A 26,329-nucleotide genomic window follows, 5' to 3' on the forward strand; every position below is an offset into this window, starting at 1 on the left:
TCTATTCTCTTTATATATAATAGATTACCATAAACCTAATACTATTGATGGGTTGACCCTCTCTTATTAGAAGTAAGACCAACATTATTATTTGAGCCGATGACTTACAATCCTCGTATTCCACATGGTACATAACCAGTCAATTATTTTTTAAAGAAGAAAAAGAAACATTAATATTTGAGCACGAGTTGACTATTTTTTCATAGATTCGAGAAATACACATTTTGTCACAGTTTGCACAAACCTCTTCATGAAATGACCAGGAAGCCCTCCCCGTTCCAGCTGCGACGAGGATAAGGTGCATACGGTTCCTCAAATTCCAAGGCCAAATCCGTAAACCAAAGCAAACGAATTTTGGAGGGCCTGAAAAAAAGCGCCAGTAAAATTGGAGGTATTTGAAAACTTCTGTTAGAATCATCGACGTGGGAGGTTTCGATTGGCGACCATCCCATCGTTTTAGGTTTATTGAAACTTTCTCCCTCCCTCTCTCTGGGTCTCATTCACTCTCGCCGGTCGGTGTAATTTCCCGGAAAATTCCCGATTTTCTGACCAGATTCCCCGACCGCGAGCGTTTCATTTTCTCGAAGCACCGCCTCGAATCCCGTCCAATTCGAATCGAGTCGCTCGGTAGTTTCGAATTCCTGGGACGTGGACCTGGGATAAGATGCGATTCAATGGGATTGTGAATTTTCGTTGAGGTTTTCGGATTCTGGTTCTGAAGCAGTCTTAAACTTCGGATTATAGAAGAGGAGGAAGAGATTTTTTCTGGGTCCGGTGAGTTTCTGTTTCTGTTTGGTTGCCGAGAAAATCGAAGAAAATTCAATAAAAACGCGTTGAAATTCAAAATTTTTCTCATTTCTTTGTTTGGAGATGTAAAAAACGCGTCGGAATCAAAGATTGGGAAACTTTCTATTATGGGAATGAATAAAATTTGGAAATTAAATTCGTGAATTGCTTTGAATTTTGAACAATAATTTTTGGATAATTAATTTTGCTGCAGGGATTTGAAGAGGGAGAATATAAAAGGTGTTTGATTGAAGGCGACGATGGCTAGTCAAGGCGGTTCTTCGAGAAGAAGTCTGTCATTGACGAACGCATCGTTGCATGACAAGAAGAAATCCTCTGATGCTAATAACGGAGGCCCTGATTCTGCCCGAAAATCTTTCACGGCTTCTCGTCCCATGTGTGTATCGATTTTTGATGTGTATATATATATATATATATATATATATATATATATATATTTATGTATGTGTATGTATATGTATAAGTATATATTCAATGAATGAATTTTTTATTTTTATTTTTTTGAAAGAATTGAGCTTTTACATGAATGTGAGTTGCCTGAAAAACCCCATGATTGTGTAATTGTAGAACAGTAAAATTTTTATGGTGGTTGATTTCGATGTTCTGATTAGAAGTTGGGAACTGGTAGATATTGAGATTGAATAAGTTTTTAATGTAGAGGACAGATAATTAATAGGCATGTTCTGGTTGAAGTTTTGTGCATTGGAATGAAAGTGACAATAGTCTCTTCTATGTTTGCATTTTGGGCCAGGGGGCTAACTGGAGAGCGGACTGTGAAACGATTGCGGCTATCAAAGGCTCTGACAGTACCTGAAAATACTAGTGTTCAAGAAGCTTGTCGTCGGATGGCTGCTCGTAGGGTTGATGCTTTGTTATTAACTGATTCTAATGCGTTGCTCTGTGGAATTCTTACGGACAAGGTATGACTTTGAACTCAGTGTCGCATTTTGCAAGAAAATACCGTTCACAGAAAAACAAAAAACCAGACTTGCTTGCTTATTTTCAAGGATTCTATTAGCCCCCATAATGTTTCCTTATGCATCTATTCCTTTATTTGGTTGAAGGATATAGCGACAAGGGTTATTTCCCGTGAGCTTAATCTTGAGGAAACCCTTGTTTCTAAAGTTATGACAAAGAACCCGATATTTGTTCTTTCAGACACTCTTGCTGTTGAGGCCCTTCAGAAAATGGTGCAAGGTTAGTATTAAATGAGAGGCAAATTTACTTCTTGGCATACGTTATTATTGTCGCTTGCTCTTTCTACATGATGATTTCTGCATTTACAGGGAAATTCAGGCATTTGCCTGTTGTGGAGAATGGAGAGGTCATTGCTTTACTTGATATAGCAAAGTGTTTATATGATGCCATTGCTCGAATGGAAAGAGCAGCTGAGAAGGGAAAGGCTATTGCTGCTGCTGTGGAAGGTGTTGAAAAACATTGGGGAACATCTAGTACTGGTTGGTAGAGAGTTTAGTGTTTTCTGTTAGAAGTTTATGTCAGAGACTTTAGATATTTTTGCAGGAATATCTATGTGTTTTATTGGTAGGCCTGCGTGATGACAAGTACACAGTTTTCTGAAAAAACAATAGTAACTTTTGCAAGTTTTTCTTTCCTGGAGATGCAGGTTCCAATTCATTTGTTGAGACACTTCGAGAGCGTTTGTTTAGGCCATCTTTGTCTACAATCATTCCAGATAGTACAAAGTAGGTAATATTTTTATGTCTGATGATATATGTGGCCACACACTGATAAAATTTACCAGTTTTGATTTAACAGATGTTTGTTTTCAGGGTCTTAACAGTTTCACCAGCAGATACGGTTTTGATGACAACAAAGAAGATGCAGGAAATGCGAGTAAGCTCGGCAATTGTGACGGTTGATAACAAGCCACGAGGAATTCTTACGTGAGTTTATTGCCTTATGTTTTTTAAAGTAAAAAAGTTGCAGTTTACCTTTTTCACAGTAATTCTAAATCTTTTTTTTTGTCACTGTGATAATTTTATTGTTTTATAGATAAGTGAGATTCTAATCTGTGCTTTTGGTTCTTGTCAGCTCAAAAGATATCTTAATGCGTGTAATATCACAAAATCTTCCTCCGAAGACCACTCTTGTAGAGAAGGTACACGTCTCCATCAGTTTTGAAATATTGTTCTTAGGGCTATCCTAATGAAAACCGCAATGAATCCCTATGTCATTGTTCTATAAGGCCAGATGTTGTAACCTCTGCTGATTCCAAGTAGCGCCTCATTTTATGCTTCTATAACTGAGGAATACATATAGTCCAACTATCTTAGCATTCTCTTGATTTGATTAATAGGTCATGACTCCAAACCCAGAATGTGCTACAGTTGATACACCAATTGTTGATGCATTGCATACCATGCATGATGGAAAGTTTTTGCACCTTCCTGTTGTAGACAGAGGTACAATACTGAGAATAAGAGTAATGTTGTTTTGCTTTGTCAAGTAACAGAAGACTTTTAGTTTATGATAGTTAATGATGACTGGGATGCAGATGGAGCTGTCGTTGCTGTTGTTGATGTAATTCATATCACTCATGCTGCTGTGGCCACTGTAAGTCTAGTCCTTGCGTACTGTTAATTATTACAATCTATTTCAATCTTTCTATATATGTATAGGATAACAGGAATATATTATCTACTGCTGACTCTTGCTTTCAGCACTACTTATGAATCAGTCTGTAGTTCTAACCTATTGCACACTTTTGCTCTTCTCGATTGTCTTGTTTACTAGTGGCTTTCACAACTTGAAATTTCCTGGTGGGGAAAACCTACATAAGCTTCACTTTGGTTGTTTAGGGTATCTAACATTCAGAAGAAACACATCATGTTGACATTTCTGTTTTGTTTTCTTTGTTCAATATTCTTTTTAATATTTCTTCACCTTCGGCAATAGAAGATTTCTTACTTAATATTTGTTGCTAACCAGGTTGGAAATACAGCTGGAGTGAGCAATGAGGCCGCAACCACTATGATGCAAAAGTTTTGGGATTCTGCCATGGCCTTGGGTCCCAATGATGATGATGAGGAGTCTCGGAGGTTATACATCTATACATGCATATGATGGATAATAAACATGAAAGTTTCAACTCTTTTTGCCGTTTATATGTACTTATGCATTATAATTGTCATCTCAGTGAAAATTCGTTGAAACTGGCTTCTGAGAGCGCAGAGACAGGGAGATCGCTACCATTTCCACCATCCAATTTTCCAAATACCTTTGCTTTCAAACTTCAAGATAAGAGGGGTCGAATGCATAGATTCACTTGCAGTATGCTCCTTGTTCTAATTACTTGTCAATTTAGTCACTTAATGGGTGCATGCGTGTGTGTGTGTGTGCGCTGCTTCTATTCTGCATCTGGAACATTTGCAGGACATGGTTGGCTTATACTGCCAGTCCATTGTTGCATCCAGTTTACACAAAAGGACTGACCATTTTTAGCTCTAGGTTTTGCCCTCAAATTTCTCCCGAAACCCCAATCGAGCTTTAAATTAGAAGCATGTAATATTATTGTCCAACACTGCTCCTTGGGATAAATTTAGCTCTTAACTGAGTTTCCTCTGTACTTGCTTCCTCTTCAGATATTCAGAGTTTGACAGAACTTATAACCTCCATCATTCAGAGAATGGGAGATGACATTGACCGCAACAACCTTCCTCAAATTTTGGTATTTCTTAGATTAACATCTTAAATTCTTTTAATCTGTTTTTCAGTCTGGCGCAAGAGTTCCCTCATCCTAATCTTATTATTTCAATTGGTGTCGCATTTTGTAGTATGAAGATGAAGACCGTGATAAAGTTATGCTGGCATCCGATAGTGATCTTTTGGCAGCTGTGGATCATGCAAAGCAAGTTGGTTGGAAGGTATGATTTATATGTCTACAGTTGCTAGATGCTTATAGAGGAGAAATATAGCGAAGTTTCCAACAGAATTTGATCTTATTTTTCGGTTATAGAATATCCTGTACTCTACTTATTCCAACCCGAGACTGAAATTATAGGCCATGGTCATGAAATTATGTCGTCCGGGACAATAATATACGTTTGTGATTAGGTATTGAGCTCAGTCTGACGTTGAAAAGATCAACTATGCAGGGTTTGAGACTGCATTTGGATTATTCAGGAACACGCACTCGCAGCCGAAGGGGTTCAGCTACAGGAAATGTGGATTATGCATATGCAGATTCTGCATGGGCATCAGCATACAATGCTGTTGCAGCTGGGGCTGCCGTTGCTGTCGGCTTAGGCGTGTTAGCGTACTTGAAGAGATCCGGTAACTGAGTGATTTCATTTTTTCTGTTTTGAAGCCTAGACAGATTTTCCTAGAGCAGCAGAAACTCATTGGAATTGGCTGGGACTTGGGAGGGCAAACTTCGTGCTTCATACGTGCTTTTTATACAAACTATACGACATATACGAGTGAAATTCACTTCTTCCTTTGCTGATCATTGATCGATAACATGCGCGGCGTTGTTTTTTCTCCGATGCGTACTCTCGCAGCTTCGTGTACTTGTGTAAAGAAAGAACTAAACACCGCACATGAAATGTACAAGTTCTTGGACTTGGGGGAATTTGGATTCTTGATTTCCTCTTGTCAAAACAGTTCAAAGTGTTATGTTATTGTTGTTGTTAAGAGTGTCGTTTTAGGAACTTTATTTGGGTCTATGATTGACAAGCTGATGCATGGACACGAGAGATGTTATTAGCACTACGAGCTGTCATACTCCTTAAAGAGAAAAATATGAGCAACTAGTGTGATTATTTTGGCGTGCTGACAACAGTTTCTTTTGATATCTAAGAAGACATTATTTCACTTCACTTGTGAAGATTTTCCAATACTAATTTAAGCTCATCATCGTCTTCTACGCAAACTCGTAATCGTAAGATGTTGTCCTATGTGGTACAACGAAAGGTCAGCAGGTTTTGTGTTCGACTAACAGCTAATTGGATCAGTGTAACATAATCGCAACCATGCAATCAAAGTGGAAATCAACAGAAGATGTGGTGACCCCTAAGGGGAAAATACCGAGAGCCAAAATATCGTAGACAATTATATGGAGTATGGTTTCTTCTCCTTGATGTCGTTTTCTTCCATCGCGGTGGACGACAACCACAACATCCACTTCGGTTGGTGTCTGTCTGGGCCGTCCAGCGAGGAGGTGGAGCTGCGTATTCTTAATTATCTCTGCCGGTTTGTGGGCCCTCCTGGCCCAAGAACTTCTATCTCTTTTTTGCAATTTTATTTTTTGTGGTAGCAAAATTTGACTTTAAGTTGCTGTCAAATTGCCAATTTATTGGGTTCCTTACATTACAGGCATATCTTTAAGTTGACAAGTACATTTTTTATTATATTTTTAAATACAAGATATATTAACATGATGATGATCTCTTAAGACTGTTTATGTAATAGTTAACCTTCTTAACTATTTTAGCTGCAAGTTTATTGTTATTTTTTTAAGTTTATTTTTTTTGATAAATGATAGAATATTTACGCACTTGTTCAATGGAGATCCGGTGTAGCTAGACTAACTGATCGTATAATTTTGAATTTTCTATAAAAATGATACTATACTTTAAACTAATATGGATTGTAAAGTGAGGATTTTGAACTCAATTGCATGAAGAAGAGACATTGGTTTTAGCTCATATAATTAGACCAAACCAATGTTTGACATTTCTTCGATATTGTCTCTATTTCCACAAAAATTTCGCCTAAAATTGATAGATTTCATCGATATGCCAATTTTCAACATATCAATTAAATATCGAAGAAACTCTTATATTTTGTTTAAACTAGTGTTTGATATCTCTTCCATAATTTCCATCAAAGACAACCAATATCGATATTTCCACTGATATTGATATTTTAAACACTGATTGCAACAGCCCATATGCCTTCAAGTTTAATTATATTGCTTTGTAAAAAAGTTCAATTATTATTTTTAGTTCTACATGAACCACAACTTGATTACCTTAAATCAGGGCCATCAAAATGATTGAATCCCGTGAGTAGGGCAACTTTAAAAAGCATAAACATGTCACTTAGAGTCGCACATTCACATTAAACTGTTACATACTTTATAAGTTTATATACTATTGGATTTAGCCCCACCCACCGACCCACCAAAGTGAAAAAGGCCAAAAAAAAAAATAAAAGAGAAAAAGAATAAAAAGAGCCCCATAATCTTTTGATACCAAATCTCACATCACATGTGGCATGCTTTCACATGCTTAGCAGCACCCACCAACTTTTGTCCACTAGGAACGATGGTATCTGACGCCCCCACAGAACTGTGCCCCAATTTCCTAAGGACCAGGCTTGCCCTCCCATTTCGATACACTTTCGTTCTCTTTTATTTGTGCGATCACGATTAAGTCATGTCAACATTTTATATCACTATTACTTTTTTTCTTATTATCTCTATAAAAAAAAAATCAATATAAAATATTGACGTGGCTTAATCGTGATCGTACAAAATAATAAGGGATGAGAGTGTATGGAAACTGGAAGGGCAGAGAAGCCAGGTCCATTTCCTAATTCTGCTCACAGAATTTGCACAATATAAAATAGAGAAATGCTATCGAGATTTTTTTAAAGTTTGACTTTTTATGGGTTTTTCGTTACTTTATGTTTTTGACATAATATTTTATAATGTTGGTATGAAAATTATGCAGAAAATATGAAAATTATTTCGATTACTGACAATTCGTAATCCAATACATAAAAAGCCATAAACTGGACTAAATAGGGTTTAATCGATCTTTAAACTTAGGAATTAGACGGCGTTCACCATATCTAGTGAAACAGTAGAAAAATCATTTACTTCCGAAACGGATGAGAAATGAAGAGTGTGTTGAATTCTAAGCAGTAACTTACAACAATTCAATGACATTAGTTTATTTCTCACGGGTTTATTGGGTTGCTGTCGGCAGTTATGAACTCAATGACATACCACACTTGTCTTCCTCAAGGAAATAACGTCAGTCATTTAATGCCACCACACCATGATTCCTCTGTTTTTCTCAAGAGTAATTTGTATGAAACACTCACATGGTGACATTAGTATTTTAAAAAATATTGTAGGTAAAATTTTTGCATCTTCAACAAATTTTTCTGTACATACACCTCGGTTTATTCTATGTATTTGAATGATTAAATGATCTCGTATTAAAATAATTTTTTTTGTAGAAGTAATCTACAAATGAAGATTAAGAAGTTGAACGATTTTGATTATGAATGCTATTAGATCAAGATACATTATTTGCAAGGCTCTAAAAGACGTTAAGTGCTAGTCAGACGATAGGCAAGGGCCTAGCTCCTAGGCGATTTTTAAATGAGAATTACGATCTAGGCGAGGCTAGGCAAGCACCTCGATATGTCTAGACGTTATTTTTTAATTTTTAAACGAATTAATTGAGACTGTGACTAGACACTTATCATCTAAGCTCTAATACGGAGATTAAAAAAAAAAAAAATAGTTGTGTATCCCTTCATGGCATGCAAGTATTATATAAAAAAAAAAAAAAAAAAAAGAAACTGAAAAGAAAAGCATCACGGGATATGTACGCGTATTTCAGTCAAAGATTTGACATTCTCTCCCCATGCAAAACTAAACTTTGCGAAATAGATGGGACCACGCACAATCTTTATTACCATGTTTATCATAAATTAAAGTAAAATAAAATTATAAACAAATTTAATTAATTTTGCAAAACTTAAGTGATTTACGCATCCCCTTTAACTTTTCCTTTTTCAAAAGAAACAAAGCACCATCAAAACGAATGGGACCTCACCACTACAAAACCAGAAGCTTCTCCTCTGCTGTTTTATACTCTCTGCCCAAAAAAATCCATTGCCTCCTGGATCTCTCTCTCGCTCCGTTTTTTCCATAAATAAATCAAAATAAAAATAAAATCCAACCATAGATGCAGTAATTAAATAACTACTATATTTATCCAGATTTTCCTTCTTCTTCATCACCTAGAAGAAAGCAACCCATTTAGCTGAAGAACTCTCTCTGTCCTCCCCCCCTCTCTCTCTCTCTAAGCAATGGGAGCTTCCAAGACCAAAACTTTCCCACATTTTCCATCGTTTTCCTTCGTTTTCTCACTCTTTCTCACTCTCTCAGCGACTTTCCGGCCAACCCATTTCTGCTCTGCCCAGCAGCAGCAACCCATCAAAACCATCGTCGTTTTGGTCATGGAAAACCGCTCCTTCGACCACATACTGGGTTGGATGAAAAAATCCGTTAACCCAGCAATCAACGGCGTCACTGGCGAAGAATGCAACCCGGTTTCAACCAAACCCGCCGACCCGGAAAAATCCATCTGTTTCTCCGACGACGCCGAGTTCGTGGACCCGGATCCGGGTCACTCATTCGAAGCAGTCGAGCAGCAGGTATTCGGGTCGGGTTCCCTCCCTTCGATGACCGGTTTCGTCGAACAAGCATTGTCAATGTCCCCAAACCTCTCCGAAACCGTCATGAAAGGCTTCAGACCGGAATCCGTTCCGGTCTACGCGGCCCTGGTCAGCGAATTCGCGGTGTTCGACCGGTGGTTCTCTTCAATTCCCGGTCCGACTCAACCCAACCGGCTGTTCGTCTACTCCGCAACGTCCCACGGCTCGACCAGCCACGTCAAGAAACAATTAGCTTCCGGGTACCCACAAAAAACAATCTTCGATTCGGTCCATGAAAACGGGTTGGATTTCGGTGTCTACTTCCAGAACATCCCGACAACAATGTTCTACCGAAACATGCGGAAACTTAAGTACATTTTCAAGTTCCACCAGTACGATTTGAAGTTCAAGAAAGATGCTCGGAAGGGGAAGCTCCCGAGCTTGACGGTGATCGAACCGCGTTACTTCGACCTCAAGGGCATGCCGGCGAACGACGACCACCCGTCCCATGATGTCGCCAACGGACAGAGGCTGGTTAAGGATGTTTATGAGACGTTGAGGGCGAGTCCTCAGTGGAACGAGACGCTTTTGGTGATCACGTACGACGAGCATGGCGGCTTTTTCGATCATGTCAAGACTCCGTATGTTAATGTTCCGAACCCGGACGGGAATAGCGGTCCGGCTCCTTCTTTTTTTAAGTTCGATCGGCTCGGAGTTCGCGTGCCGACGATTATGGTGTCGCCGTGGATTAAGAAGGGGACTGGTAAGATTGAATTCGCTTTGTTTTTTAATGCGTTTGTGTTGAATGTTTGACGTGTTCAACTGTTTTTGGTAGCAATTTTAAGTGGATATTAGTTTTTCTTGAATGTTGGTTGTGGTATTGGTTCATTAGCTCGGCTCGTTCTGCGTGATCGATCATCTAGTATCATTTGGTTTTGATTCTGTTGTGGCCCCGTTTAAGATTGCTTTTGTAGGAATTACTTATGCTCTTGGCAGGTGCTTATCTAGAAAGTGTTTCTATAACCCAAAAACACTTCCTAACATCTTCTGCCAAACGCAGTCAGAAACGCTTTTAGCCATTCCAAAAGTAGTCCCGAACAAGCACATAAATGCCTCCAAGTATAGAAAAGAAAACAGCTTTTTACTCATTGAGAGTTTTCTTCAGCACATTGTTTATTGTGGATTGAGTAGAAGTAGAATTTAGGTTGTTGGGAAGTTATTGTATTGAGTTCAACCCATATTTGCTAAGTTTTCATTGATTACGTGGTGCTTCTGCGTTTGTTTGCTGTAATTTGCTAGTGGTTTGTTTGGTTTTTCAGTGATGAGTGGTCCTCAAGGACCTACACCGAACTCCGAGTTTGAGCACTCTTCAATCCCCGCCACCATAAAGAAAATGTTCAACCTCAGCTCTAACTTCTTAACTCACAGAGACGCATGGGCCGGGACATTCGAGCAGGTTGTTGGGCAATTATCTTCTCCCAGAACTGACTGCCCAGGTATCTATCTAGTTTATGCTCCCAATTATAATTAACTTGTGCAGAGATATTACAAAATAACAGAATTAGAAGCGTTTTTAGTTGTCGGAAAGTGCTTTTGACCCTTTCAGGAGCAATCAATCCCAAACAATCACGAAAGTACATTTGTCACTGTGTGTAATTTGAGGTTGACATTGTAAGAAAACTTATTAATGTGCATACTGCTCTGCTGAGTTCTTGCAGTGACCTTGCCGGACGTAGTGCCTCTGAGGAAAACGGAGGCCAAGGAAGACAGTAATTTATCCGAGTTTCAGGGGGAGGTAGTGCAGTTAGGGGCCGTGCTCAACGGCGACCACTTCTTGAGCAGCTACCCGGACGAAATGAGCAAGAAGATGAGTGTGAGGGAAGCTCATGGGTACGTGAAAGGTGCAGTTTCAAGGTTCATTAGAGCAAGCAAGGAGGCTATAAAACTGGGAGCAGAAGAGTCAGCAATTGTAGATATGAGATCTTCCCTCACAACTAGGTCCTCAAATATTAAAAATTAACTTGGATCCTCCTCCTCCTCCTCTTAGGGTTTCTATACATACATAAGTTCTTGTGTTTGTGGTTGTAGAAATGCAATGACAGTAAAGGAAGTAGCATTTGATAGAGTTATTTCAGTTTTTCTATCCAAGTCCATTGGCGTGTTTATGCAAACAGAATGAGAATTGAAATTATTCAGACGCATGACTTTAACCGTGGTAAGCAATACGTATATCAAAAACCCGGAATTAGAGACTTCATTGATTCTGCTTTCCGATTCACGACTTTCTTATTCTAAGCGAGTAAACATGTCATCCAATATAGCACTTCATCCATTGTGTTCTGAGAAAATATTGGTTTTGGTTCACAACAAATAATAAAGAGATAAAATTTAAGCCTCAATCAAAGACGAAAGAGAATGGTGGGAAATAAGCAAATTCATGAAAAAGAAAAAGACATAAAATTTACCTGTTGAAAAAAAATAAAATGGAAATCGTCGACAGCAGGGTTCGAACCTGCGCGGGCGTAGCCCAACAGATTTCAAGTCTGTCTCCTTAACCACTCGGACATATCGACTAATTGTTCGTACTGTTGTTTTAAATTTATTTAAAAGAAAGCGTAAAAGGAAAAAGAGAGCATAAACTCCAAGATGGTAATTGTGAAAGTGTCCCTCTTCACTTGGAAGTGAAATGTTTTAAATTCGAATCTCATGGATGATAAATTTGATACCAAATCAGGCTACTCATTGTGTGGTTTTGCCGAACTTCCCCTCCTCTTAGTATAAAAATATCGATATACTCAAAAATTAAAAATAAAATTATAAAATTATAAAATAGAGTTACATCGGATGTTGCATAAAGTCGTGCGTCACGTTTCTCATGTTTAAATTCATTTAGTCTTTACCATGTTGCATAAAGTAAATACGAATTTAAACGTGTTCAACGATACATAAATGAAATTAAATTTATCTTGTTGCATAAAGTAATTATGAGTTTACGTCTCATGTTGGATAATAAAAATAATAAAATATTTGATTTCAAACACGTATACATTCTCACCTTGCTGATAGAGATAATATTGTAAAATCACACAAACACAGAAATACAATAGGTAACAACAAAACTAATGCTAAATTTTGAACTCCCAACTCAATTATTTTTCCATGAACTCCCAATTCAATTTTTTTTTCTTCCATGAATTCCCAACTCAATTACTAGCGCAAGTTTAAAACTTAGGACTCGTTTAGATGTGCTTTTAAAATTACTGAAAGCGCTTTTATAGTAATATTTTATTACCATACAATTTAACGTATCATGTTGTCAAATTATTATGATTTTTTCATCAAGCCAAATGATCGATTTTAGCCACTCATTCAATACAAATTTACCTCAGCAATAATCCGACATATTATGTTATCAAACAAGATCTTAGGTTGTTTAGGTTGTTTTGTTGAGTCATTCGAAAAGCACAAAGAAACGACACATTTTGGACATGTGGTTGTCGTTTGCATGATATAAAACGGCATTGTTTTGGAGACCAAAACACTACGTTTAATCAAATGGAACCAGAGAGAGCGCATGGCAGTAGAAGGTTGAGGATAAGCCATGACCAACATGAGCTTCAATTTGATGGGTCATCATCTTCTTCCTCCAACTTCCAATCACTCAATCCCCACAACCTCTCCTTGCCTCCAAAACCCGAAATCCAGTTTGCAGAACTCGACCCGAAAGCCGATAATCCTCCCTAGTCTCCTCTCTCTAGCTCTCACTGTCACACTTGGCTCACCTTTACCTGTTTTGGCAATCCCTTCTCTCAACTCTCAGTCCAATTTAGCCCCTCCTCCTCCCACCACTCCATTCTCTCAGGCCAAGAATTTGAAGACTGGCCTTGAATTCGGGTACACTTCAGTTTTTTCAAGTTCAATTCATTGTTTCTTTAACTGGATTTTTGCTATTTTAATTTGCTAGATACGTACAAATAAGGGTTAATTACTGTCTCAGTAGACGACATTCTAGTCAAGTTGGTTAGCGTAGTGCACTCCCGTTTGTGCCTAAATTCGAATTCCGCTCCTGTAGTTAGATCACAGTTACATAAGAATATAATCCAACTACAGTCCCAAATTAGTGTTTTTCAAGGAGTTTTAGATAACTTATTTGCTTGGGTTTGTTCTGAATCCATTTCTCGTTGTTAGTTCTTTCCATTTTTGGTAATTGGCATATAATGTTGTGAGAAATAAAATGTGTTCGTTGGAAAGAAAGTAGAAGTTTGTGGTTTTTTTGCTCTGCCTTCCACAATGTGCTTTGCTGTTTTTTGCTAAATGTGATTTGTGTGTCTTGAACTTGCAGGAAAATTAGACCTTGCCCATCGATAAATCCTGGCTGTGTGTCGACAAATCCAATATCGTCATCGTTTGCATTTCCATTGGAGATTCCTGCAAATTCTTTAGACAATGCAATTCAGGTTCATAGAGAATTAATGCATACCCCCCTCTTATTAAAATTTGACTTAAACTTGTGCTTTTATCAAGCTATCATCCTTGCTTTGTTCTGAATGTTTAGCGTTCACTTTCTTGCATCTTAAGCTAAGTAACTTTAGGGTAGCGATTTTAACACTCCTCGTTTCGTCATATCCACTCCGAACTGAATATTTCCAATTCTTTCGAGTTAAAAAAAAGGTGTGAAAATCACTAGCCTAGTTTTAATATTTTTTAGTCACTTGTTTCGTAAAATTATGCAGAGGTTGAAAGAAGCAATCTTAGAAACCCAAAAGAACCCAAAAATTCAGATCGTGGAAGATACCCCTGATGGTAAGTATATTAAGCACATGCATAACCTTACTTAACTAAGTTTAAACCAAATTTAAAGGGAAAATTAACAAGAGAATATTTTCCCAGGGCAATATTTACAAGCTGAGTTCGATGGAGGTTTTGGCAGAGATGTGGTGGAGTTTCTGGTGAAAGGAGACTTGGCTTCGTACAGGTGCATGGCCACAAAAGTAACATATTTGTACCCTTTCACAACAGCTCTAGGAAATTCACAGGGACAAGAAGAGCGGATGAAGAAAATTACTGACCAGTTGGGTTGGTATGCTCCAAGTTTTGAAGCCATGGACTAATTAATAATTAATTTGGATTTTGTTAATAGTTAATGTGTTCATGGTTCTTGTTTTTTTTAATTTCCTTTTTACCCTTATATATATATATATATATAATTTGTATGAGACACATGTTTGGAGCTAGTCTTTGAGTTTCTATTTACAATGCCCGGTTATAAAATTGTGGTACAAATACTGTGAACACTTGGATGGATTTCGGGTTTGCATAAATCAACATCTGTTAGTCGTAGTTGCGCGTAGATGAATCTACAAAGTTACGTTATGTTTGGTCGAGGGACATCCAAAGTGTAAGGCAAGATGAAAAACAAATTGATCATAAAAAGTGGAATAACAGGATTTAGAAAATTCATTACATGAGCATTACAACGGTATATAAGAGGAATTTATAAATGATTCATTCTAAGTACACCTTTTACCAATTTCTCTCTTATTAATGGTCATATGGTACATTTATAATCTCTTTGTCTAACTTGTTTTCTTTTTTAACTTTGCCTAGATGTAGAAAGAAACTGTATTTTTAATGTGATAAGCATTTCAAAAAACATATTGAAAGGACCATATTTTAAATGTGATAAGCATTTGTTTTTTGAAAGGGCCATTTATTTAGTTAGGGGCACATGGTCTATGATTGATGTGTTTCTTCCATTTAGAATGAGGTTCATTGATTAAAACATCTCTAACAGACAAAGTGGTGTACAACATATGACTGAAAGAATTGAAGTACAATTATATGGAGAGGGATTTTATCCCATCAAATCTTAAGGATTTGGATAGGTGGATCGTTAAAATTTGATTTAACAACTACAAACAAAGAACTCTTCTAAAAATAATAATAATTGTAACCATTGAATTAAATTTCAAAAATCTGAATATTCAAATCCTTGAAGACTTGATGGAGAAGTTCTGGCTGAAATCTCTGTCCCAACTATGTAAGAGTAAATCGGCAACAAGGATCAAGTATTGTAGATCTGAGCTACAGTTTCTGACTTGGGCCCATAAGCTGTCATTTCTAAGAGAACAGAATCATGAGTCTTAGCGAATGGGTTTTTTTCGTGACATATGGTTGTTTTAGGTCAAATTTCTTGGTGTAAATGTTTATCATTTAAGATTTTAGAATATTTCCCGTGACATTTTTTTGGTGTAAATGTTATAGTGGTTATCTCTTATTATCATTTAATCTAATTGTCTCGCGCGTTGTATGACAAGGCAAATGAGAAAGTAAATCCGATTCAATAATCTTGCCACCTCAACATTTCACCACTCCAATGGATAAGGCAATAAGGTAAATTTGTCTTATCGAAAATCTGGCTCGAATCTTGAGATCTCAATATATTTTTTTAAGATTAAAACAGAAGGGAAGTGCGCAATTAAATTATTTACTAAGGCATTTTATCGAATATTTAGTAGATATGTTATTGTCAGTCAAATTATGTTGCGCATATGTCAACAGATATCGATATATATCGAAACAATTTAACGAGTGACATTGAGAGAATTTGGCAAGTTTTGTCGATGTAACATGTCGAGATATGCCTAATAAGTATTACATCAAATACTTAGGAGGTACAAAAAAGATTCGTACAAAACATTCAGAAGATCCTCGAAAGACATTCTCAAGTATATTTCTCAAACTCCTAATAGTTCTGGGGCTACCTTGATCTCAGTGTGCTGCATATAGTATAACACCTTTTCCGTATATATGAGAGTCTGTTTTTGCTTACTCCCTTAACCTAAGGTAGCCAATATCAATATCTGCTAACTGCAGTCGGTGAACCCTTGATTCTTTTTCTTTCGATCTTGTAGCATTTCTGTCGAGATATGCCGAACAGGTATTACATCAAATACTTAGGAGGTACAAAAAAGATTCGTACAAAACATTCAGAAGATCCTCGAAAGACATTCTCAAGTATATTTCTCAAACTCCTAATAGTTCTGGGGCTACCTTGATCTCAGTGTGCTGCATATAGTATAACACCTTCTCCGTATATATGAGAGTCTGTTTTTGCTTACTCCCTTAACCTAAGGTAGCCAATATCAATATCTGCTAACTGCGGTCGGTGAACCCTTGATTCTTTTTCTTTTGATCTTGTAGCAGGAGAGTTAAAGAGGCTAATTCAGTTAATTCATATAGCTCGTTTGGAAGTATTTTTAAAATGGTTAAAAATATTTTGGGTGAAAATATTTTTTAAACCAATCATCTAGTAAAAATGCAAGTGCACTTTAAGTGTCAAAAATAGTTTTGCTAAAAACACTTTCAGTCATTTTAAAAGTACTTCAAAATCAGTGTCACATCCCAACCCGGGCCCCCACCACATCTCGGGCTCAACTTCACCGTAGCACGATATTGTCCCCTTTAGGAACTCACACGAGAACTTCTCAGTGGGTCACCCATCATGGGATTGCTCTCACACACTACTCGCTTAACTTCGGAGTTCCGATGGAACCCGAAGCTAGTGAGCTCCCAAAAGGCCTCATGCTAGGTAGGGATGAGAATATACATATAAGAATCACTTCCCTGAGCGATGTGGGTTCACGTGACGGCCAACACGCCTTGTTTTCAGTTGGGATGTGTCAATCAGTTTATAATTGATGGGATATTGGAAGGAATAAATTGTATAATTTTTTTTTTTCAAATATATTTAAAGGAAAACAAATGAAAATGGCTTGAAAACTTTGAGTTTTAACGACAATGACAAAATAAAGGGTAAAATGAATAGTATTATGATTGATTTTTTAGTGTAAAAATATGATTTTTCATTAAAGTGAATAATACTATGATTGATTTTTAGTATAAAAATATAATTTTTCTTTAAAATAAACAGCATCCGAATAAAAAAAAGGACAATCACTACTTTGAATTAGGAGGTGACAGAAAATACTCTATTTATATTCCCAACAAACAATCGACGATGTGGTGCATGCGTATTCAAGTTGATTTACTCTTTGGCTCTTCTTTCATTTTCAATTGTTGGCTATACATGTCATGTCAGGTGTTGATTAAACTAATTCCTTGATTAGTAGTGTATTAACTAAGTGGACAAATTAAGTATAAACTTATAAAACCAGACCAAAGAAAAAGGAGTATCAAATTTATAATCCATTTGAAAATTGAGCAACACATGACACGTACATCGGAACATGCATGTTGCCCAGTTGTTCATGCTATATGGGAATGTGGAAAACTCGTTTTCCATTCCGAACATGCAAAGCTTATTTTCACTTTTCTTTGATTTCTCGTGTTCCATTTTTCATGCGACGTGATGTTAATTGTTACGAGTATTGAAGTATGGATGAAGGAACCACAATAAAATCAATAATTCAAACTAATCTAAAATGTTCAATATTCGTTACATTAAATACTATGTAGCATGGAATAATTTTTCAATTTCTCTTATAAGTACCCTAGTTTTGGATTACATAATTTTATTTTAGTTAAACTATTATGATTCCACAAAAGAAAAGGCACATGTGAAAAGGGTTTTAAAAATCGAAAAGTTCAACCGACCACCGACAAATAATTTGTTGTACAAATTTGGTGTATGTGGGAAGGGGAAAGTTCAACTTGCCCCCGCCACTTCAATTACACGTTGGTTAAAAGAATGGGGTTGCAAGATCACATGCGCTAGGAAAGTAAACTGACAGATAGCCAAATTCTCACAAACCCTAGGGCATGTTTATGCTCGAGCCTCTCTCTTTGTAAAAAATTAAAAACCAGAGATCTGATAGCTGCCGCATCTCGCCCTTGCTCGGGGTTAGCGACAACCATCGTTTTAAAAATCGACCTTGGCATTAGATGGCAACCACCCGCCATGATTAACCCACGGTCAAGTCGAAAATCAGGGAAAGTAATTAATAATTAAAAATATTATGCATTATTACGTTTAGCGCCACTTCCCCAGCATTTATCACTAGCCATTCTTGCTTTATTTTTATTAGTCTTCCACCTTTTCTATCTGCTTGTCGTCATTTTACAAACATAAACCTTCATTTTCCCCCATCCCCTCCCTCTACTTTCCACCCTCATAATTTACTCCCACCCCAACCTGTGCTTTTGACCCACGAGCGACAAACTGAAAATGAATTTATCATTTTCGTCCTTCGCTACCCCGCCCTCAATTACCATGTCGAATTTCCTTCGAGGCCAAGTATTCTGCAGCTTCAACCAAGGTAAAGTTATTTTACATACCCCTTAGGCCACCCCTCTTCCATCTGTTACCATATTTGTTTGTATATATTAGCACATATTGGAGAAGCCTTGCAAGTAATACAGACTTATGAGGATTTGGTCTCCAATCATATTGAGATTCTACTTTTAAGTCTATACAATCACATTCCTAATTAATAATTTTACTCTCAACAACTACTTAATTTTTATATTCATGTACAAAATAACTTCTTTAAATATCCGTCGATACATCTGTAAAATGAATATTCCCGTAACGATCAATATTTAAAACCTTGCGTGTAACGCTGCATGTGAAAACAGAGTGTCAAAAAGGATGACATTAAGAGCTGGTTTGGTATTGCTGTGTTTTGAAAAAAAAACTACTTCTGCTGTGCTGTGAGAATAAGCAGCTGTGAAATAAAGCAGCAGAGTGTTTGGTAAACTTTTTTGTAAAAGTGCTTTTGAAAAAAAAAAGCAGTATTATAGTGTTTGGTAACCTTTTATGTAAAACAGATGTGAAAAAAGCCAGTTTTTCAAAGCTGGGTTTTGCAGCTTCTTGTTTTTGGCTTTTTTTCACCCAAAACTGTGAAAAAAAGCTGAAGCTGAATGTTTACCAAACACAAAAACAGCTCCCAGCTTTTTTTGATACTAGCTTTTTTTCAGAATCACCTCAGTACCAAACCAGGCCTATCTGTAACTTTACGTCTAAGGTTACCAAAATCTCAAAAAAACCCCCCAATTGATGCTTTAAGTTGCAAAACATACATTCAACTGTTGATAAGCTTGCCAGATCACAGATTCTGTGAATGAGTACCCAATTTCCATTTGGTATTATAAATATGACGTTGATTTTGGTAGTGCCAAAAAATGGCGGTAGGTAGGGATGGTATTGGAGATGCGGCGGAGGCGGCGGTGGTGATAGCAAAGGTAGCGGTGGTAGACTGGTAGTTAGGTATCCTTTGGATACACATTGTCTACTCCCTCCTGAACGACGACCTTGTGTTGGGTTTGGAATTTGGGTTTATGTCACTACCGGGTCACATGCAGGCTCAAAATTGATTCCAATTCTTAAGGAGAAGACATCAAATCAACGTACAGAGAAGGCCAATGATGAAACAGCCACTTGACAAAGGGCCTTACATTTTATACACGTGTGACAATCGAGGTCGATTATATATAGGGGGAATGAGGGTCCTTTTCGGATTCTTCATCAGTATTTCAGGATCCTTACATCGTCCGTTTATCGTACATCGTGCGATCAGTTTTCTATTAGACTGGATTCAAAAAGGCTTGTTTATGTTTAATTTTAAATAAAAAATTTTAAAATGATTTTTGACCGTACGATGTGAGGATCGAGAGAGGATCCTCGTTCGTATTGGGGGATTAATCCGACCAAAAAAAAAGTTAAGTGGATTAATCTGAAATATCTAATCAATATTATGATCAATAGTTCAAGTACTTATATTACTAAGATATTTTATGATAAAATCAAACATTTGTTGATTATGCAAATGGTTAAGTTGAGACAATATTGATATAACAAGTAGTGGACTGCTGGACCAACTCCAAAATCTTGACATTTTATATTCAAATCGAAAGAAATCTCTAGCTGACTATCGAAGAAATAGTTGGAGCGCACACACGGAAGTACGAGAGTTTGTTTTTGTTTCATTCCTCTTAACGTTGGGAGATATTTCATGTTCGAGTCCTACTCTTTTGTCTAAAAATAAAGAATGAGTAAAAAAAAAATAAGAAACACAGAAAACATATTCATGCCACATGAGAGAGAATATTTTAATGTGCACAAAAACTGCGTAAATTATGACAGATAAGAAATCACACCTGTAATGAAATTTCCAAATTAATACTTAAAAAATGATAACGTGAGGGCAAGAGACTAAGAAGTAATTAAGCACTTTTTCTATTAGTTTTGTCAACTCGTAAATTAATCATCCTCAGATTTGTTTGAGATGCTAATTTCCAATCCTCCTATGATCCCATCACGTTCATATCTTATCAGGTAACTTATTTGACCACACACGTACTCCACTGCCTCATAGAATGTGGAAAAGAACAGGAACCTAAATTAAGAAATTGGAACTCTTTAAAACATTTTTATCCTGATTAATACTCTATCCCTAGTGAAGCAAATCTTACAATTTGTTATGATAACTAAATCGACTGGCCAAAGGCGAATTTGAACCACATTATGCTAACTTATTGTGAGGCTCGGCTCACCTCCCCTTAATGTAAATAATATTGTTTGTTAAAAAAAAAAAAATTGAAATCGATTGGCGTCATTCTTTAACTAAAACACACAAAGTTAGTGCTTCGTAGGCTGATTATGAGTAATTTTTCAGTATAATCATCACACCAATAAGTGGTTATCAAGTGGTGTCATCAATCCACTCATATTATAAGCCCTGTATCAATGTATTAATGCTAGATCATCGGTTCATGAAATATTCGTCATGTTTTTCACTCATATTGTAATACATGGATTGTTTTTACTAGGTCTATGACATATATTAATCATGTCTTTCACTCATATTATAGGAAGTGAGATTAATAACATGTTGGTCACTCATATTATAAAAGTATGACTATCACTCAAAATTATTTCGTAGATGGCACAGTAGCATGTCTTCTTATTGCAGAATGTAAGTCCAATATAGGGAAAAAAAAAAAAAAACTACTCTAATATCATCGATACACCTATTAGTATACACGAACAGTTAAACTGAAGATAATATCGGTTTATTACTACCGTTGATCCCTCATGTTATCATTATAAGAGAGACGCCACATATTGACCTTCTCGTAGTTATAGTGACCTTTGGTCAGACCAGGAAGATTAGTTTACAGCTATGCGATCTACAAATATCACTCACCTGCGGTCAAATCCATATTATATTTATATAGCAAGTTCAAGCCAGACAACCAAAAAACCAATCATTCACCTCTCATCCATTTTCCACGTTCATCAGAGATCTCAACTATCCCACATAGAATTGTGATGCAGCACCAGACTTAGCTTCTCTGATCATCATCTGATCAGTAATCGCCAGCGGTCGACTCCATCTGGAAATACAAGATGGTCCAACTCCATGGGAAGTTCAAAGCCTTCGCCAACAGCAGATGGCTGGTGTTCGTGTGTGCAATGTGGATCCAATCCTTTGCAGGAATAGGGTACCTGTTTGGGAGCATATCACCTGTGATCAAGTCCACCATGGGCTACAGCCAGAGACAGTTGGCAATTCTTGGAGTGGCCAAGGACTTGGGGGACTCTGTCGGGTTTGTGGCTGGAAGCCTGTCTGAAATATTGCCCACATGGGGACTTTTGGTGATTGGAGCAGCCTTCAACCTTGTTGGGTATGGCTTGCTTTGGCTTATAGTCTCTCAGACTTTGCCTGCTTTCCCTCTCTGGGTGGTGAGTTAATTTGTTCAACTTCAATCCAAAGTCTCATTCTCTTCATCAAAGTCTTCTCGTCTTTTTTTTTTTTTTTCAATTTTCATTTTTATGATTGGTTTTGGATGTTCGGGACGGCTCCTATAAGGGCCAAAAGCGTTTTCCGGCAACCAAAAGTGCTTTTGTGATTCAAGATCATAGGAGCACTGTGTGGAGAAGTAAGGCGCTTCACGCTTCTTCAGGAAACACTTCGAACTAACTTTTTTAGAAAGTAGTTGGATTTTTAATAAAAACATCCATGTTTTTAACAAAAACACTTTTAGCAAAACTCCTTACGAACTTGAGTACTTTCTATAAAAGTAGTCTCGAACCGGGCTTCGGATTTGGAAAGGGTAAATAGGTCGAAATTTTTTCGGTTGGTAAATCAAATGGTAGGAAAAGAGAGGAGTTAAAAGTGTTGACTGCTGATTCTTTGCTGCCTTTTGAGCTCGCTGCTTTTGCTTCTGTAGACGTCTTTGATGTACGGTTAGAATTATCTATGGAAATTTGTTTGTGCATTCAATTGGAAAGAGTTGTTGTAGTCTATCTTAATGTTTTTTTCTTGGCATAAACTGTCATACAGTTTCTGTTCATGTCGAAGCTGAATTGGGGTGTGGATTTGGTTCAATTGATTATTCGCTGCCCGTTTAGGCTCGTACTTTTGGTGTACTGAATTGGACGTGCAATTTGTTCATTGATATTTCAAAACTCGTCTGCATCTGCATTTTGTTGTGTCCAAAATTGGTAACCAAGTTTTATTTCCCCTTTCTCTGCAGCTCTGCATTTGTATATATGTGGGAACCAACGGAGAGACCTTCTTCAACACAGCAGCATTGATATCATGTGTGCAAAACTTCCCCAAAAGCCGGGGTCCTATAGTCGGGATCCTAAAAGGCTACGCCGGGTTGAGTGGCGCAATACTGACTCAGATTTATGCAATGATCAATGCTCCGAATGAATCCTCGTTGATTTTTATGATTGCAGTCGGTCCATCGATGGTTGCCGTTGCTCTGATGTTCATTGTTAGGCCTGTGGGAGGTCACAGGCAAGTGAGGCCATCTGACAATTCAAGCTTCCTATTTACTTACAGCGTTTGCCTTGTTCTGGCAGCTTATTTGTTGGGAGTTTTGCTCCTTGAGGATTTGGTCAACATAAGTCAAACTTTGATCACATTGTGTGCAGTTATCTTAATCATTCTCATTCTGCTTCCAATTGTGATCCCCGTCATACTGGTTTTCTTTTCCGAGCCAACACATTCGGCGCAGGAGAGCCTTCTCCTCGAATCGCAAAGTGAAGAGGCTGGAAAATCTGAGCGGGACAAGACTGAGGTCATTTTAAGTGAGGTGGAGAGTGAGGTGGAGGATGAGAAGTCCCGGGAAGTGGATTCGCTTCCCATGTCCGAAAGACAGAAAAGAATTGCTCAGCTTCAGGCTAAGCTGTTCCAGGCAGCTGCTGTCGGAGCAGTGAGAGTTAAGAGGCGAAAAGGCCCTCGTAGAGGAGAGAATTTTACTTTGTTACAGGCATTGGTAAAGGCAGATTTCTGGCTCATATTTGTTTCCCTACTGCTGGCTGCTGGTTCTGGTTTGACAATTATTGACAATTTAGGTCAAATAACCGAGTCACTTGGGTACGATGATTCGAGTATTTATGTTTCCATGATCAGCATTTGGAACTTTCTTGGACGCGTTGGGGGCGGTTACTTCTCTGAGATTATAGTAAGGTGACATAATTTACAATCATAAATTTCGGTAAATATTTCCTTAATACATTTCATATGATGACCTACTAGTCCTAATGTGCATCTGTGTTGTTTTTACCAGAGATTACGCATACCCTAGACCCGTGGCCATGGCGGTAGTTCAGGTCATCATGGCACTCGGGCTGTTCTACTATGCCGTGGGATTGCCAGGGCAGATATATGTGGTAACTGTGCTGGTAGGACTTGGTTATGGTGCTCACTGGGCAATTTTGCCAGCTGCAGCCTCAGAGCTATTCGGGCTGAAGAGTTTTGGGGCCTTGTACAATTTTCTTACAATGGCAAATCCTGCTGGTTCTCTTATATTCTCAGAAGTGATTGCCAGTGGAATATACGATCACTACGCAAAGGAACAAGCCGTGCTCAGACGCCAAATTTCGGGTTCAATGCTCATAAAACCCCTCCGGGATGACGACTCACTCACTTGTGTTGGCACTGTATGCTATTCCATCACTTGTGGAATACTTTCAGGACTCTGCATTGTTGCTTGTGTCTTAAGTTTAATCGTCATTTATCGGACTAGGAGGGTTTATACGCAGCTCTATGGATCGAGCAGTTGAGCTGCGAAAGCGAAAGGCAACTGGATACCTATGGCGATCAGCACATTGCGTCTGAAAGGCCTTTCTTCCCTATGAATCCAAGTTCTGCACTGAACATGAAATGGAATTCTTTTCCTTTTCGTGTTACAACGGAAGAACAATTCGATGATAAACCAGAGTCCTCTCTGGTTGCTGCAACACGTTCCCACTCCAACAAGGATAAGGTTCTTCACTCCATCTCCAACAAGGACACGCAAGCAGCAGCCCAGTCCCAGTCCGAGAAGGATTTATATTCTCCTATACTGATTGTATTTTATGTTTTCTGTCTACACGATTACTTTGTAGCCCTGTATATATCAATAATAATTGGCTCACTCATTCATTGAGTTGAGTTCTACAAATACATTCTATCATCTTTCATTCGAAAGATATGAAGAATATTTCATCCGACTGTATATATCAATAATAATTGGCTCACTCATTCATTGAGTTGAGTTCTACAAATACATTCTATCATCTTTCATTCGAAAGATATGAAGAATATTTCATCCGACTGATCACGATATGTGAGCACAGAGATTTTTTATTCATGACTGGAGCTCAGACATATTACAGTTCAATGAAAAATGAATTAACGCTTCAACTTCTTGATAGCTACAACATCAATGGCTTCAGAAGGCTGAGATTTCTTGAGGGTTAAGGAAAGATACCTGGAAAGTGAAGCCCGCCAAGTGGCCCAAAATCCAATTGAAGGCAAGAGTGCCTATAGGACCTGTTTGGTGGGCTAAATAGAATAAGTTGTGATCGACTAAAATATATTTGAGTCTAATTCATTGTTTATTGTGTTAAAGTACGAGATGATCAAACTAGACATGATGAGTTATGAATTACAATAAAATGGGTTATTAGTTATCTAACTTATCCTTGTTGGATTTGTGACCAAGTGGACAACAAGACAATATAACTTTCGGCTATTAAAATATGAAAAAGGTGGACAACACCTTACCTTGTTTTAGGGAAGAAAAAAGAGAAAAGGTTTTCTTTCTCTTCTACACCCGTGGGTTTTGGTCCTTTATGTTTTGGTGGTTGCCTTTGCAGCCTAATAATAGAGAAGAGAAAGAGATAGAAAGCTACGGAGGGTGAGTAGAAAGAGTGGAGCTCATTTTATGTTTTGAGCTGAATACAGAGAGCAAGGAGAGCAGAGGAGAGAGCATTCGGCTCTCCCATTTGAAACAGTGCTGCTCCTTCCCATTTGTTTGTAATCCCCTTTTGTTAGTGATCACTCAATCAAAGATATTTGTGCTACATTTTGTGGCTTTTGGGAGAGAAGGAATTTGGTATATGTTTCCATCTTCTCCATTTGTTCTTTGTGAGAGTGAGAGCTATTGGGTGTATGTGGGCTATTGGGTTTGAGAGTTAAAACTTTATTTGTAATCTCCTTTTGACATTAGTGGAATTTCCTCGCCGTCTCGGAACTGGATGTAGGCTTACGCCAAACCAGTATAAATCCTTGTGTTTTTTTGAATTATTTGTCTTGTCATATTTTGCCGTATTAGCTTTGGTTTCATATTTGAAGCTTCCGCACAACAATCCTAAAGTCCATGCCAATCTAATCCGATCCTTAAGGCTTAATCTCATCCAGCCCACCAAATAGGCTCATAATGTAGTATTTCACACTTTCTATTAGGGTGGAGCTGTTTATACACTCTAGTTACCTTCTACACACCCATGTTAGTTTTTGTACATTGATCTTTTTATTTGATCCGACAGTTAAAAAATTAAGAAAAGTGTGTAAGAGATAAAAAGAGGTGTGTCGATAGCACCACCATTTATGTTATGGTTTCAACTCTTCCTCGTACAGTCAAGATTATTAATATGGAATATATACAAAAATAAGAAACATATATAATTTTTTGGGAATGCCTAATATGGTTGCTTTAATAAGGTAATTAGCTAACTCTCTTACTTAATATGGAAAATTTTGTTGGTTTCCACGTCAGCATGAAATGAATTTTCTTGGTAAAAAAAAAAATCTACATAAATCCTTCAACATTTGGAAAGAAACTAAACACATATACATGCATA

At 37.5% G+C, this 26,329-nt stretch overlaps 4 protein-coding genes and 1 non-coding gene across 6 annotated transcripts; 4 read left to right on the forward strand and 1 right to left on the reverse strand.

Moving 5' to 3' along the window:
- Positions 1 to 354: 354 nt before the first annotated feature.
- Positions 355 to 5,460, forward strand: LOC137710514 (CBS domain-containing protein CBSCBSPB1-like). Of its 2 annotated transcripts, none has more exons than XM_068449557.1 (15): positions 355 to 774; positions 1,001 to 1,183; positions 1,559 to 1,727; positions 1,872 to 2,004; positions 2,094 to 2,264; positions 2,426 to 2,510; positions 2,598 to 2,711; positions 2,860 to 2,926; positions 3,125 to 3,230; positions 3,323 to 3,381; positions 3,757 to 3,866; positions 3,965 to 4,098; positions 4,410 to 4,495; positions 4,602 to 4,691; positions 4,923 to 5,460. In XM_068449557.1, exons 2-15 carry the CDS (start codon positions 1,047 to 1,049, stop codon positions 5,106 to 5,108), a joined length of 1,647 nt encoding a protein of 548 aa, XP_068305658.1. In that variant the 5' UTR covers positions 355 to 774; positions 1,001 to 1,046; the 3' UTR covers positions 5,109 to 5,460. The 2 variants fall into 2 exon arrangements, with proteins under 2 accessions (XP_068305658.1, XP_068305659.1); XM_068449558.1 differs by having other exon boundaries at positions 356 to 774; positions 2,432 to 2,510.
- A 3,281-nt stretch (positions 5,461 to 8,741) lies between these two features.
- On the forward strand, positions 8,742 to 11,420 carry LOC137710631 (non-specific phospholipase C6-like). Its single transcript, XM_068449706.1, has 3 exons — positions 8,742 to 9,988; positions 10,545 to 10,721; positions 10,944 to 11,420. The coding sequence occupies exons 1-3, from the start codon at positions 8,878 to 8,880 to the stop codon at positions 11,243 to 11,245; spliced, it is 1,590 nt and encodes a 529-aa protein (XP_068305807.1). The 5' UTR covers positions 8,742 to 8,877; the 3' UTR covers positions 11,246 to 11,420.
- Positions 11,421 to 11,716: 296 nt separating this feature from the next.
- TRNAS-UGA (transfer RNA serine (anticodon UGA)) lies at positions 11,717 to 11,798 on the reverse strand. Its single transcript has one exon. It is a non-coding gene; the product is annotated as a tRNA-Ser (tRNA).
- Positions 11,799 to 12,793: 995 nt separating this feature from the next.
- Positions 12,794 to 14,510, forward strand: LOC137711602 (thylakoid lumenal 17.9 kDa protein, chloroplastic). Its single transcript, XM_068450858.1, has 4 exons — positions 12,794 to 13,119; positions 13,568 to 13,682; positions 13,959 to 14,028; positions 14,116 to 14,510. The coding sequence occupies exons 1-4, from the start codon at positions 12,827 to 12,829 to the stop codon at positions 14,334 to 14,336; spliced, it is 699 nt and encodes a 232-aa protein (XP_068306959.1). The 5' UTR covers positions 12,794 to 12,826; the 3' UTR covers positions 14,337 to 14,510.
- A 6,851-nt stretch (positions 14,511 to 21,361) lies between these two features.
- Positions 21,362 to 24,609, forward strand: LOC137711133 (protein NUCLEAR FUSION DEFECTIVE 4-like). Its single transcript, XM_068450340.1, has 3 exons — positions 21,362 to 21,931; positions 22,726 to 23,669; positions 23,770 to 24,609. The coding sequence occupies exons 1-3, from the start codon at positions 21,596 to 21,598 to the stop codon at positions 24,263 to 24,265; spliced, it is 1,776 nt and encodes a 591-aa protein (XP_068306441.1). The 5' UTR covers positions 21,362 to 21,595; the 3' UTR covers positions 24,266 to 24,609.
- The last annotated feature ends 1,720 nt before the right edge of the window (positions 24,610 to 26,329 follow it).

This window comes from Pyrus communis, chromosome 12 (assembly GCF_963583255.1).
Source record: "Pyrus communis chromosome 12, drPyrComm1.1, whole genome shotgun sequence".
NCBI classification, from domain to species: Eukaryota; Viridiplantae; Streptophyta; class Magnoliopsida; order Rosales; family Rosaceae; genus Pyrus; species Pyrus communis.

Coding starts and splice junctions, on each gene's coding strand:
- LOC137711602 (XM_068450858.1), top strand. CDS start 12,827: ATGACCAACATGAGCTTCAATTTGATGGGTCATCATCTTCTTCCTCCA. Junction 13,120..13,567: donor AAGACTGGCCTTGAATTCGG/GTACACTTCAGT, acceptor TTGAACTTGCAG/GAAAATTAGACCTTGCCCAT. Junction 14,029..14,115: donor CGTGGAAGATACCCCTGATG/GTAAGTATATTA, acceptor ATATTTTCCCAG/GGCAATATTTACAAGCTGAG.
- LOC137710514 (XM_068449557.1), top strand. CDS start 1,047: ATGGCTAGTCAAGGCGGTTCTTCGAGAAGAAGTCTGTCATTGACGAAC. Junction 3,867..3,964: donor GATGATGAGGAGTCTCGGAG/GTTATACATCTA, acceptor TTGTCATCTCAG/TGAAAATTCGTTGAAACTGG. Junction 4,099..4,409: donor AATGCATAGATTCACTTGCA/GTATGCTCCTTG, acceptor CTTCCTCTTCAG/ATATTCAGAGTTTGACAGAA.
- LOC137711133 (XM_068450340.1), top strand. CDS start 21,596: ATGGTCCAACTCCATGGGAAGTTCAAAGCCTTCGCCAACAGCAGATGG. Junction 21,932..22,725: donor CTGCTTTCCCTCTCTGGGTG/GTGAGTTAATTT, acceptor CTTTCTCTGCAG/CTCTGCATTTGTATATATGT. Junction 23,670..23,769: donor TTCTCTGAGATTATAGTAAG/GTGACATAATTT, acceptor TGTTTTTACCAG/AGATTACGCATACCCTAGAC.
- LOC137710631 (XM_068449706.1), top strand. CDS start 8,878: ATGGGAGCTTCCAAGACCAAAACTTTCCCACATTTTCCATCGTTTTCC. Junction 9,989..10,544: donor GTGGATTAAGAAGGGGACTG/GTAAGATTGAAT, acceptor TTGGTTTTTCAG/TGATGAGTGGTCCTCAAGGA. Junction 10,722..10,943: donor TCCCAGAACTGACTGCCCAG/GTATCTATCTAG, acceptor GAGTTCTTGCAG/TGACCTTGCCGGACGTAGTG.